The 12430-nt window shown below is 38.8% G+C and overlaps 2 protein-coding genes across 2 annotated transcripts; both read right to left on the reverse strand.

Moving 5' to 3' along the window:
- Positions 1-445: 445 nt before the first annotated feature.
- Positions 446-1369, reverse strand: LOC134630897 (galanin receptor 2a). The gene has a single exon (XM_063478664.1). It carries the CDS (start codon positions 1367-1369, stop codon positions 446-448), a length of 924 nt encoding a protein of 307 aa, XP_063334734.1.
- A 5184-nt stretch (positions 1370-6553) lies between these two features.
- Positions 6554-8150, reverse strand: LOC134631799 (parathyroid hormone-related protein-like). The gene is made up of 3 exons (XM_063480355.1): positions 7754-8150; positions 7484-7589; positions 6554-6950 (listed from the first exon to the last, which is right to left on the reverse strand). The coding sequence occupies exons 2-3, from the start codon at positions 7585-7587 to the stop codon at positions 6554-6556; spliced, it is 501 nt and encodes a 166-aa protein (XP_063336425.1). The 5' UTR covers positions 7588-7589; positions 7754-8150.
- Positions 8151-12430: the final 4280 nt, after the last annotated feature.

The following is a 12430-nucleotide window of genomic DNA, read 5'->3' on the forward strand; positions in this document are numbered from 1 at the left end:
TCTGTTAAAACAGATACATTGTAATCAGATCTGTATTAATCCTCAAACACATTTCAACATGATGGGGAAAGAAAATTTCCAAATGACATAATACATGACATGACCCCCTGATGGTGGTGGGAAATCACAGTCATTTGTAAAAATAAAGTAGGATATTGTTTCAAAGACAAATCGTCATTAAGATAGCGATACAGAAACGGATTCCTCCTGCTTTTTAAGGCACATAGCAGATGTGTCACGCCTGAAAATAGACTTTTCGTGTCTACTTACTTCTATATTTAAAGAGCACACTTGGAATGGGAAACTGAAATAATCACAAATGTCAACAACAGCAACAACTAAAAAAAATGGCAGACACAGCAGAAATTTTGATTTGTACAAACAGTAACTGTAACAAAAAGGTGTCTTCAGCTCACTGCCTGATGCACAAACAAATCAGCTGACTCTAAAGGCTGTCCGTGGTAACGCTGGTGACCTGCGGCTGCACCCTGTTCCTGTTACAGCTGAAGAGCCAGGCTGCCCTCCTGTGGCGGTAGCGCTTAGACAGCAGCACATAGAGCACTGGGTTGACACAGGGGTGCAGGTATTGGAGCACAGTACAGATAAAGTGGAATATATCCCAAGCCGCTCCGTGGCGATACAGCCCCAGGTACACACACAGCTCCAGCACATAACTAGGCAGCCAGCACACTGAGAAGGTAGCTGCAGCCAAGAAAACCATGACAGAGGCTCTGCGGGTGTTTTTGGCACTGGACACTGACATTACGGGACTCTTGTGGAGAAACAGAGCCAGACGGACATAGTTGAATGCAATGACTAGCATCGGAATAAAGTAGTAAAGTACAAACTGGCTTAGGACCACTTGGTAGTGGTGCTCATGAATGGTTGGAAGGCAGAAGGTGAAGTTTGTCAGGTTTGGGCCCATGCTCTTTTTGGTAGCAAACATTCGCAGAGGCAGGCTAATAAAGAAGCTGAGGGCCCAGACCAAGACAAACATAAGAATGACCAGATCCATGGTGGGAGGCTGGTACGGGTTGGTGATGATCATGGCTCGGGTCATGGACACAGCGCACAGCGAATAGGTGCTGGCTGCCAGACTGAAGGCTAGCAGGAACTGGTAAACCTTGCAGGAGATGTCACCGAGAGGCCAGGAGTGACTTACAGCAGAGTGCAGTGTGAAAGGGATGAGCAGGAGAGTTAGGAAGTCAGCCAGAGTCATGCTGAACAGAAGGATATCGAGCCGGTTCTTACGCAGTGTGTTGTACTTGGCAAACAAAGAGAAGACCAGCAGGTTGGCACACAGCCCAATGCCCAGGATCACACCACAGGTACAGGCAAAGATTAACCCATAGGTGTTGGGAACAGCCATGTTGTCATCGGAGTGACATCACCTGTCAGAAAAGAATGACATTTGGATTTTGAGATTTGGGGTAAAAAAGAACAATAAATTAATTAGGGAAATAAAAGCCAGATTAATGACTAAACAAGCTGAAGTCCTGTTTATGTCACATTTACTCTGCTTAATGTTAACACACAAGTGACAGCTTCATCACATGGCACCTGTAAGGCTTGTGTAGACCTACAAGTCACAGTAAATGACACATATATACCAAAACACATATATGATGCAAGGCAGAGTAAATGTACTAATCAACACTTTTGTTTACCGACAAGCCAAATTTATTTCAATATCACTTTAAGACAACGCTGAAAGCTACTAAATATCTACATTTACACTAAATATAATGTTAAACTAATTAATATGGTTTAACTCAGACGTGATAGCATTGGAAAGAGACTTCAGGTTAATCATTTTTTACTTACCATTGTTGTACCTCCATTATTAGCTCATGTCCACAAGTGAACTAACCTCATTATGTAAAATGGAAAATTTGCTGGTTTGTATCCCGTTAAAACAGACTGAAGGGAGATGTGAGAGCCTCTCAGGACTCATTACAAAGTGTGATCGCTGAATGTGAAGGCAAGAAAGGCAAACATTACTTGGGCCAGATTGATTCTGGTTGACTAGGTTTAAAGAGAAATGGACTCTGGTCACTCTGGGAGCGATCAGTGATATACAGTGCATACGTGTTTTGTTAGCATTCATGTTTCTTAGTTTTGTTATATGATGTTTGAAGCTCTGTAGTCTAGCAGTACATGAATAGACAACACTGGCCTATTTAGGGACATAAAAGGTGCTTTGTCTGGCAATTAATCATCAAAGCTAACTAGGCACCAATGTAAACCTGAGCAGATGATAAACACACTGATAAATGTGAATGCCCTATAAGATGTGTGGGAACAGCAGCAATAAGCATTGCAAAAGTAAACAGTAGCAGTTTTTCTTTAACCTCTAATCAAACAAAAGGGTTGATTATTTCACTAATGTGATATTTGCAGTATGATAGTGATAAGCTTTACTTGAGGGAAAGATTTCTTTTGCATTTAAAACATGAAAAAGACAGAAAACGGGGCTACTGCAGTAGGCCTACCTTCAAGGGTAGGCCTACTGCAGTAGGAGTTCACAACCAATTCACTGTATTTATATGAAATGTTTAATGTCTGAGTGCGTATGCCCTGTGAGCCAAACACTTCCTGTCAGAAGTCTATTTATAACTACAAACGTCTGTTCTTGAACACAAACAACAGAATGAAAGCTTTTCCAAGATTTGGCAGTTCAAGCTGACACTGTGCCAATTTCGCTGTTTTATGTTTGAATGTGATATCTTAGCCCTGAGATGTTTTTCTTTAGATTTTCTTATTATTCATCACAAATGTTCACTTGGACTCAAGGATGAACTGATTAGATTTTACTTTTACTTCATAAAATAAGTTCTTGCGCTAATTCTTACAAAGATTTTACACAAATTTCTAATAGGATAAAATGATAAAATAATAATGTTTTAAAACCAAAAGGTCAAAGTTCACCTTCACTACCTCATAAAACACTCCATCACAACTAAGGAACAGAGGGAAAGATGGATTTATGTTATCTATGTTTCGTAAGTAGGCGCAGCCGCGACCTGTCTTTGATAGCAACAAACTAGCATTAGTATTAGCTTCACGAGTTTTTCACCAGTACTTACCTGCAGTGTGCATTTATGGATATGTGTGGACCAAAGAGAGGGAGCAAAATACTCAAAACTCTACATCAAATGTAACCTGAGAGCATATAAAGAGAAATGCATGAATATAAATGTGCTTACCTCTATCTTTACCACTACTTTTTGGTGTATTATAAACCATCTTTTGCTCATATTATGTTTTTTTGTTTGTTTTGTTTTTTGTTTTTGTTTTGTTTTTTGGGGGGGTGGGGGGTGTAGTTTAAAATGCTAACTAGGAAAGTAAAGTTCATTCATACTGCACAAATAACGTTTTAAAATCAACACCCCTAATCCCATAATATGGCCAGTGAGCGATGTCAAAAAAAAAACCCACCTAGCTCATTGATTATGTTCTCTGTTCTTTCCCGTCTCTAGATATTAATTTTTCTCTGCACTGTTTGATTTCTTCAGTGTGAGCTGCAGGCTCCTAAGGGTGGCTTTATCAGGCTTTCCACAGCTTTTATGACTCATTTTAGCTAATGGTGTACACTGCTGCTCTTAGTTCAGGATAGCTGACGTCGATGCATCTGCTAACCCCTCCATTATCGGTGTCTGTATCTTACATTCAGTGGCTGTTAAAGTGCCACGTGTTCTCAAGTGGAACATTAACAGCTTCATTGTGTTCTGTTCATGCCGAAAGTCAACAACACTTTTTTTCCACGCTGCTACCTTCAGCAAACATTTTAAACGTCTGTTTTGACCCAAATGTTACACTTACTATTATTCATACTATTTTATCTTGATAATAATAATAGTTACAAATAGCATTTGTAACTATTTTTCAAAGACTGTGAGGGAAAACTTACAATGAGCACTATAATAACAATATAATATAATAATTAATCAGTTATTGGATAAATAAAATGTTTTTTCAGAAAATGTTGTAATCTGTTTCTATTCTGAAGTGCTGGTTAAAATAAAAAAAAGCAACTTGGTAGTGATCTCAAAGACAACACACGGTCACAGAAGGCTCTTAAAAATTGCATTTTCTAGCTCAGATTAGTTTTTGATGATGCAAATAATCCCTTGTGTTGTCAGAAAAGGTATATATTGCATACTTACTTGCATAGGATATAAAAGAGTACTGTACGCCAAGTTTACTTATAATGGGTTGGATCCCCTTTTGCTCTCAGAACTGCCTTAACTTTTTATGTTAAAGATGCTCTTCGGGAATTTTGGTCCACGTTGACATGACAACATCACACAATTGCTGCAGATTGGTGATGTGAATCTCCTGTTTCATCACATGCCAAAAGTGGTCCAGCAGGTAGAGATCTGGTGACTGTGGAGGCTGGTGAGTGCAGTGAACTACTTATCACGTTCAAGAAACCAGTTTAAGATGATCTGAGCAAGTTATCCTGCTGGAAACAGACATTAGAAGACGGGTACACTGTGAAAAAGCGATTACTGGGCAACATTACTCAGGCTGTGGGATACAAGTGATGCTCACTTCATTTCTAAGGGGCTCAAGTGTGACAAGACGATATCCCTAACACCATTATACCACCAGCAGCTGGAACCATTGATACCATTGATGGATCCATGCTCTCATGTTGTTAATGCCAGATTCTAGCCCTACCATCCAAATGTTGCAGCAGAAACCTAGACTCATCAGACCAGGCAACATTTTTCAACTATTCTATTGTCTAGTTTTCGTGAAGTTGTGTAATTTCTATCCTTGGGTTTTTGCTCTTAGCACGGCACTTGGTGTGGTCTTCATCAAGGGTTGATTTGTTGTGTTGTGTGAGTGTTTTTCCAGTCTAACCATTCTCCTCTGATCTCTGGCATCAAAAAGGCATTTTTTACCCAGAGAACTGCCACTCAGTGAGTATTTTCTCTTTTTTAGACTATTCTTTGTAAACCCAGGAGATCTTTGTGTTGGAAAAACCCAGTAGACCATCAGTTTTTGAAATACTCAGACCTGGCTATTTGGCACCAACAATCATGCCACGTTCAGAGTCACTTAAATCACCTTGCTTCCCCATTCTTAAACTTGAACTTTAGCAGGTCATTCAGGTCATCGTGCCCATGGCTAAATACACGAGGTGTGACTGGTTTATTAGATAGTTGCATTTGTGAGTAGCTCAACATATCTGCCTAACAAGTTGGCCATTGAGTTTAGGATTTCTAGGTGATACAGACCGACACAGTTCACTGCATCATAATGTTGTAATGTGACACCCACGAGGAGCTGGCAATGCCTGGTTAAAGGGGGATATTTTGCTGATAATCATATGATCAGGTCTGTGATAAAAAACTAAAAAAAATCTTTTTTTCATGTTTGTTCTAAATTCATCCTCTCTAAAAACTTGAGCTGTGACTTGAACCATGGTTTTGGAGGATTATTAGTCTCTTAGTAATTTGCCATTTCTAAATTTTCTCCTATTTTCTACATTTTTATAATTTGAATAACAAATTCACAATTATCAGTGCCTTTATAAGCTTCTTTTTCTTTTTTTTTGTTTTTGCTTTTTTTTTGGTCTCACAGTCAAAAATTAAATATTCAAAATATTAAATGCTTTGTTTTAAGAAGGAGTCCTAATTAATCAAATTGTTTGAATAATTTTTCTCAGCAAATCATTTTGGCTCTTTCTTAATGCCAGATTTTCCATTTGAGCTGCATATATCCTGGTAATAAAGACACAGAGAATAAAAAAATAGCTCTAAGGACTACATATTTAATGTTTGAATAACTGGAAAATTATACAGTATGCCCTCAGTGCACGTGCAGAACATTGTCCAGTAGATGATTCTGGCTTAATGTAAAAGAAAAATCCAATGTTAAGTGATTGAAGTGGGTTTAATGAAGCGTACGCTGAGTTATCTAAGGTGTGAAAGAAAAGCAGGACCATCATAGAAAAAAAATTACTAAACCATAATCTCAACCACAAAAGAACATATACAGGATATAGCTAAAGTGCATTATGGAATTTAGTCAGCAGCACTGAAATACATTCACAAAATAAATATACATTTTAAAGTACAATAAATTATGAACTGATGTATTCATTGACCAGTTTGTTGTGTGTAAGTCCATAACGGTCAGCACTCAGAGCCAAACAAAAAGCAGGTTGCCCAGCATCGCATTATTTGTAGAAGTTATCATGTATAGGAAATAAATACTTCCTCCCGTGCTCTATTTGCATACATCTGAAACTACAAAACATATCACTGCTTGGAAGTAAATCAGGGCTGCAGAGTTGTAAAGATTTTCCAAATAAATATGGACCTAAGCAGGTGTTATCATGAAACTAAAATGAAGTGTGAGATTGTTTTACAGCAAAAATACAAACAACAAAGCCAAATATTAATATACAAGCACAAACTCAGGGTTATGATATGAAGTGACTGAGTCTGGCATCGTTAGAGTCTGTCAGGCATCAGTCAGCCTGCGTCAGTGTCTTAGTGCAGTACCACATAAAGGGTACTGTTTTTTTGATTTTTTGCTTTTAGATAGCCATCCGTGGTGGCGCCTTTGTTAGGACAGACCGTGCTCGCCTCCTCTTCTTATCGTTTTCTCTACGCCGGCCCAGCCTCACCTTTTTTTTCCTCTTGGTGGCAACTTTAAGTGACTCCTTATAAGCCTGAGCTTTGTTGGTCTCCTGAGGGAGGTTAGGGCCCACTCTGTCCTGCCTGAACCTGTCAGAGAGATCTTTGGTGGCCCCCGAGGGCTTCTGGTGGTTTCCACTGAAGCTTTGGCTTGAGGTTCTGCTTTGCGCAGGTGGAGCACGATCATCAGCCGTGTGCACCTCCTCCAGCAGCTCGTGTAGCCACATGCGGCGCGTGTACTCGTGTATGGTGCGTCCCTTATCATGCATCAGCTGGGCGTGGCCTACTGACCTCTTCCTTACAGCAAAAAAAAAAGTGCCAAAGTTAGATTAAATTGTATCAAAGACAAAGGTGGTAAAAAAGCCACATGGTGGACTATTAGAAATCCGTTTCAGTCTCTGACATCTCTTAGATTACTGCTGAATATTAATCCCAGAGGAATATATCATCTCCTCTGGGATTAATAAAGTGTCTGATTCTCTGTCAGTCCCTGATTTAAGAACTTTTTTTGTTCCAACTTTGAATTTTATTTGACATCTCAGTGTTAAGTTAACGTACTTTTATAGTTTTAGAAGTGGTTGGCTAGCATAAATTTAAGGTCAGGCTTTATGAAACCTCAATACAGTAGGTGGCAGCATAAACAAGTGTGAGAGCTGTCACTAATCTGAGTTTGATATGGACCTAAAACAGAGAAAACATCCTGTGCCTTACTTTAAAATATTCAAACTGTAGAAATTCTCAGATATTTTTTTCTTAAATTCCCAGCTTTTCGAGATCTTGCATAGAATTTGTTTATTCGTTTTTTTAAAGGTATCATAAAGGTAACTCACGTTCTGCTACTAAGTGCATCAACTGGTCTCCCATCGAGAGTCACCGGAGAGCACAGCAAGAACACAGCCAGACTCCACTGATGAAGCACGACTATAGAGCACATCCCTGAGGCAAACACGTAAGCAACACAATAAATATCATCAGTCTCTCTAATGAGTAATGAATTAATCCTAAACTGTGTCTGTTTTTTCAGTAGAGTTCGTTTCATCTGAAAAATGACACACACAGCCTTTAAACAGTCCTCTAAAAATATAAACATTTAAACTTACTTTGTTTCCAGTGAAAATCCCCCCAAAAACTGTAAGCTCTTAAGTGTTGATGTTCTTGCAAAAATGATTTCACAAAAAAGATGTGTGAAAATTAATGTGCCAAACACAATTTGGCCCATTCAGAACTTGTGAGCAGATCCATTGGTGTAAATGCAGCCTAGGGAAATCCCCTCCGTGTCGGCGCCATTAATTTGCCTCCCAACAGTGTGTGTTAAGCTATTTATTTCTTCCCAGTGTCCAAATAAAAGTGGGATAAAGATAGAAAGAAGAGAAGCCCATCAGCTGCAGAGCCACAACTCTGCTCAGTCCTGCAGTAATCTCATGTGAAGTCGCACTGAAGCATCATCTGCGGGTGGTCAGAGCTGCTGAGCCGAGCTGAGAGCTCTGTGTGTGAGCCTGTGTGAGTCCGTGTGAGAACAGGCACTGAGAGAAAGTCAAACTCCTCTTTGGGTGAAGATGCATGCGCTACCTCAGCCCCTACCCATTAAGTCCAGTCCTAACACCCTGCCCAACCTCCCAACCCTCACCTCACTCTCACTCCCCACCAACCCTTCACTCACACCTGCTGTGACATGAATGTGGCACCGATGCAAAGTCCAGTCACACAACAAACAGCGTACTGAAAAAAAAACTAATGAATAAACATATATTTAGAGGAATTTCTATGGAATTTCGCCGTACTTTCAAAATGCAGTCTACTAAGTATTTTTTCATTGGGTGCTCAGAAATGACAGGTGTGCACCAGTGTAGGTAATCATGAGTTACCAAGCAGAGAGTGAATGGTATAAGGGGAGGGGCAGGGTTACTCCAAAGTAAACAGCCAGGCCTAACCACTTTCCCATGGGAGAATGACCATAACCTCAGAGAAACCCAACCCACAGCCTCTCACTGCAGACCATTCAGTTCACCTCCACTCTGCCTCTGCAAACCAGCTCACCACCGAATGGTTACAGTGGGTTCTGAGGTATCTTTCATATTCAGCTCATAATGAGACTACTGAGGTTTGCATTAAGGCAGCTGTATACAACCTGAGGTTCACTATGCATATTCAGGTGCTGAACCGAGTCTCGAGTGCCTAGTGATTTAATAAATGCACTTGTTAAAGCTTGGCACTCTCACGTAAGAGGTGCCTCTGTGACTAAAAGTGCATGTATTTTTAGTCTCACGTTGACAGACAGTGCATCGTGTCCCAAGTGTGGAAGTGCATGCAGCAAGAAGGAGTGTCTTTTTTAAATATAATGTATTGCTTATATTTGAACCTTTGTTTTTGTTTTTTTCCTGAAAAGCCTGATGTACACAATCAGACACTTGCAGTGCTACTGTGAGCAATAAATTGCACAGAAATGCCAGATGTAGCAAAAATAATAAAAAATTAAAACTCAAATATATAAAATTGACATTCGATTTTCAAGTGCCCCAAGTTTCAATAACATCAGAGTTTCAAAATAATATGAATTTTCTAGCAATTATTTCATGCGTCAGGTTTTACAGTGTTAATTTGAACTACAACTCCTGTCACCATTTGAAAAGCTGGGCTAAAAAATAAGTGAAAATTACATTAATTCATAATTTACTAGACCAGTATGCAAACAAAGGAGTTTTTGGAATAGTTTCTTAATTCGATGATTTTTATATAATTGCACATCTCACAAAACAGATATATTTATGTTTTATCAAACATGCTACCAGTGCCATGCTAAAGTCCTAAATGCGGCACAGCTATTTGTATTAAGCTAAATAGAACTCTGCTGTTTTTACAAGCTTTGTCACTTGTTTTTTATCTTTAATCATGCATGCTTGGTCTGGTATCTGTGACAGCAGGCTAATGTTTCTGTATGTTTACGACAAAGCACATCACTGGATGCTAGCAATAGAGTTAACATAGCATGGAGGAAGCTAAAAGCCAAGGGTCTTCCAGTTTAAAGTTCGCACTGCTACGCCAACAACTTTTGTTTGATTGCAAATTTTTTGACTTACCTGGAGTTTGCGTGGCTCACTAGTTCAGATGGTGCTTTCCCGGTTGGCTTCTTTCGTCCATGCTTACGTTTGTAACATTTCGTCAGGAAGATTTTATTATACATGTGACCATGTTTTGTTGTCACCTCAGTTAATATCATATTGCCTGTTCCTTATGAGCTCAACTCCACAAGATGAGGTGCACTCGCAGTAAAAGCATGTAAGTGAGAAACTACCATGACCATAAATGACTGCTGTATGCAGTAAAGACTCTCATCAGACTAATAGAAAATAAATATTAATAAAAGTAGTTAAATAGGAAATCCATATTTTCATTTTTTATTAGACCCATTGTCATGATGTAATTTTTGTCGTCTGCTTGCAGAGTGAAATAAAGCCTCTTGATTTATTAATCGAATCTGGAATCGGCATATTTTAGAAATCTATATACTGTTGGCATTTATGTAGTTTACAATTCATATTTTGTTCTTTCCTCCGTGTTTTTGTTTAATATTTTAAACTCCCCTGTGTCCATTTCTGTGTGTGTGGTCTGTGAGATCTAGTTGCCCGTTGACATTTTGGTTTAATTGTGTTTTTTTAATTTATTAACAATTATTGCTGTTTATATTATGCACACCGGTATTTTAAGCCTTTTAGTTTGTGTTCTCCTTACTGTTTTATGAAGTCTATTATTTGTACTTTGTTTCCTCAGTGTTCTTTTTGTTCAGCGAGTCTGTGTCTGTGTATAAAAGTTGTCCTTTGAGTTAGATTCAAGTTTACTTTGGTAGTTAGTTGTTTCCTGTGTCTTGTGTTGAGTTTACTTCCTCCCCTCCCTCACTGTCTTGATTGTCTACAGCTATGTCTAGTTTGCCCCAATTGTCTCCACTTCCTGCATTATCTTGTGTATAAATAGTTCTGTCTTCCCCTCAGTCTTCATAACAACAACTGTTGAGTTTTCCAGTTTGGTCCCCTCTATATTCTTGCTTGTTTGACTTTGTGTTTTTGAGTCTTGACCTGGGCTAATGAAATCGGTTGCTTTCTGTTTTCTTACTCTGTCTCCTGTGTTTTGGGTCCTTTTAAAAGACTTCCCTATAACATCAGCTTTCTGACTAACTGTCAGACAGTTTGTACATAACTCCAGATTTAGTCTTGTCTTTCTTAAATATCGTTTAGGTTGCTGGGATATTTGAATTGCTTTACTGATGAATTTTGTCACCCACTATTTGGTTTTCTTTCTTTTCATTTGGATTTTCAGAAACCCAGCGTTGTGCCTGCAGTTTATTACAATAATAACCAGCACTTATTCAAGTGCTGGTTATGTAAGTCTAAATGTAAGTCTTTGTTTTATTATGTAAAAAAATGCAATGTAATGTACATGATGAACAGACTCCGCAATTGTTCATCTATTAATATTTATATATTATTTCTAAGGCAGTGAATACAGTTTATTCAAAATCCTGAGTCATTTATGTAGTTGCTGTAGCTTGCTGTTTTACTGGATGGAATAACTGGCATTTCTCCTCATGAAAAGGAACCATAAATAATTTCTGCGTGCAGTGATGATTAGTAGAATCACTTCAGGGCAGTCTGGAGACCAGTTGGTGGTAAATTATTTAATAGAGGGCTCTGTATTTTACAAGCAGTCATGATTCAGTTCAGCAAGGTGTCCAGAAAGGGTTTGGGGCTAGGACAAATATATGGCGGACCCCCCTGCTGTCTCCCAAATTTTAGCTTTCTTCTCCTGCCAGTGAGTCTGCCCCAAACTTCCAACACTTAAACATTTGGTAGGGAAAAAATACCTCATCTGATTCCATTCTGCAAAGACTTTACCTACAAGAAATATGAAAAAAATCCCATTTCCTGGCAGACTGCAGCATATGGAATAGGAGCCAGGAAAGCTGCTTTTGATTCATGCTAAATTGCACTCTCAACACAGAACAGTATTCCTGTCGGTTTTTCATCCTTTTCACGTTGCCCCTACTTTACATTCGCACATACAGAACATATACACACCCGCCCACTCTACTTTCAAAAAATGTGGAACCAACCGGCATTGACACACATTGCACTCACAGAAACACCTTCATTTCATCTTTAAATTCAGAGTTCATCATCTATTTTTAGATGCTTTTTACCCATTGCCTGCATTGGCCCACCCTATTAGGTCATAAATCCTGTCTCAAGATGCAGTCACAGTTCCTGCTTTTGTTGTGGAGTTGCATTCAGAGTCACCATGTGCATGTATAATTTTGATTTTAGCAGTTCCCTATGATCGCAGTCAACAGCGTTTATTATATTATAACTATCTCAAAGTTCCTCTTTAACTCTGAATGCTGTTTGTTCTTTAAGAGGGATTAAAACATTTCAGTAAAAATAAAAGCAGTAGAATTTCTTTTTAACATCTGTAGTTTAGTATAAGCTTGTTTGAGATAAATATGTGACAATAATCAGCTGCAGGGAATAAAGTTTTAAGTTTTAATGTGTGTTTGATAATGGTTCCTTTATTACGCAGTCAGGACTTTGATCGTTTGGCCATTTGTTCACATGAGACCTTCAGGTTTGTTATCCTGGAAAACCTCACTTGAAGAATGACTTTTGCAGAGTTACTTTCCCCTCTTAATGGTTTTTTAACGGCGAGTTTCTGTATGGACCATTTCAGTTAGTTCATCTGAGGCATGCTTCATAATGTCGAATTGTGGGAAGTTGGAAGAGTTTTCTACA

This window comes from Pelmatolapia mariae, linkage group LG7 (assembly GCF_036321145.2).
Source record: "Pelmatolapia mariae isolate MD_Pm_ZW linkage group LG7, Pm_UMD_F_2, whole genome shotgun sequence".
Lineage (NCBI taxonomy): Eukaryota > Metazoa > Chordata > Actinopteri > Cichliformes > Cichlidae > Pelmatolapia > Pelmatolapia mariae.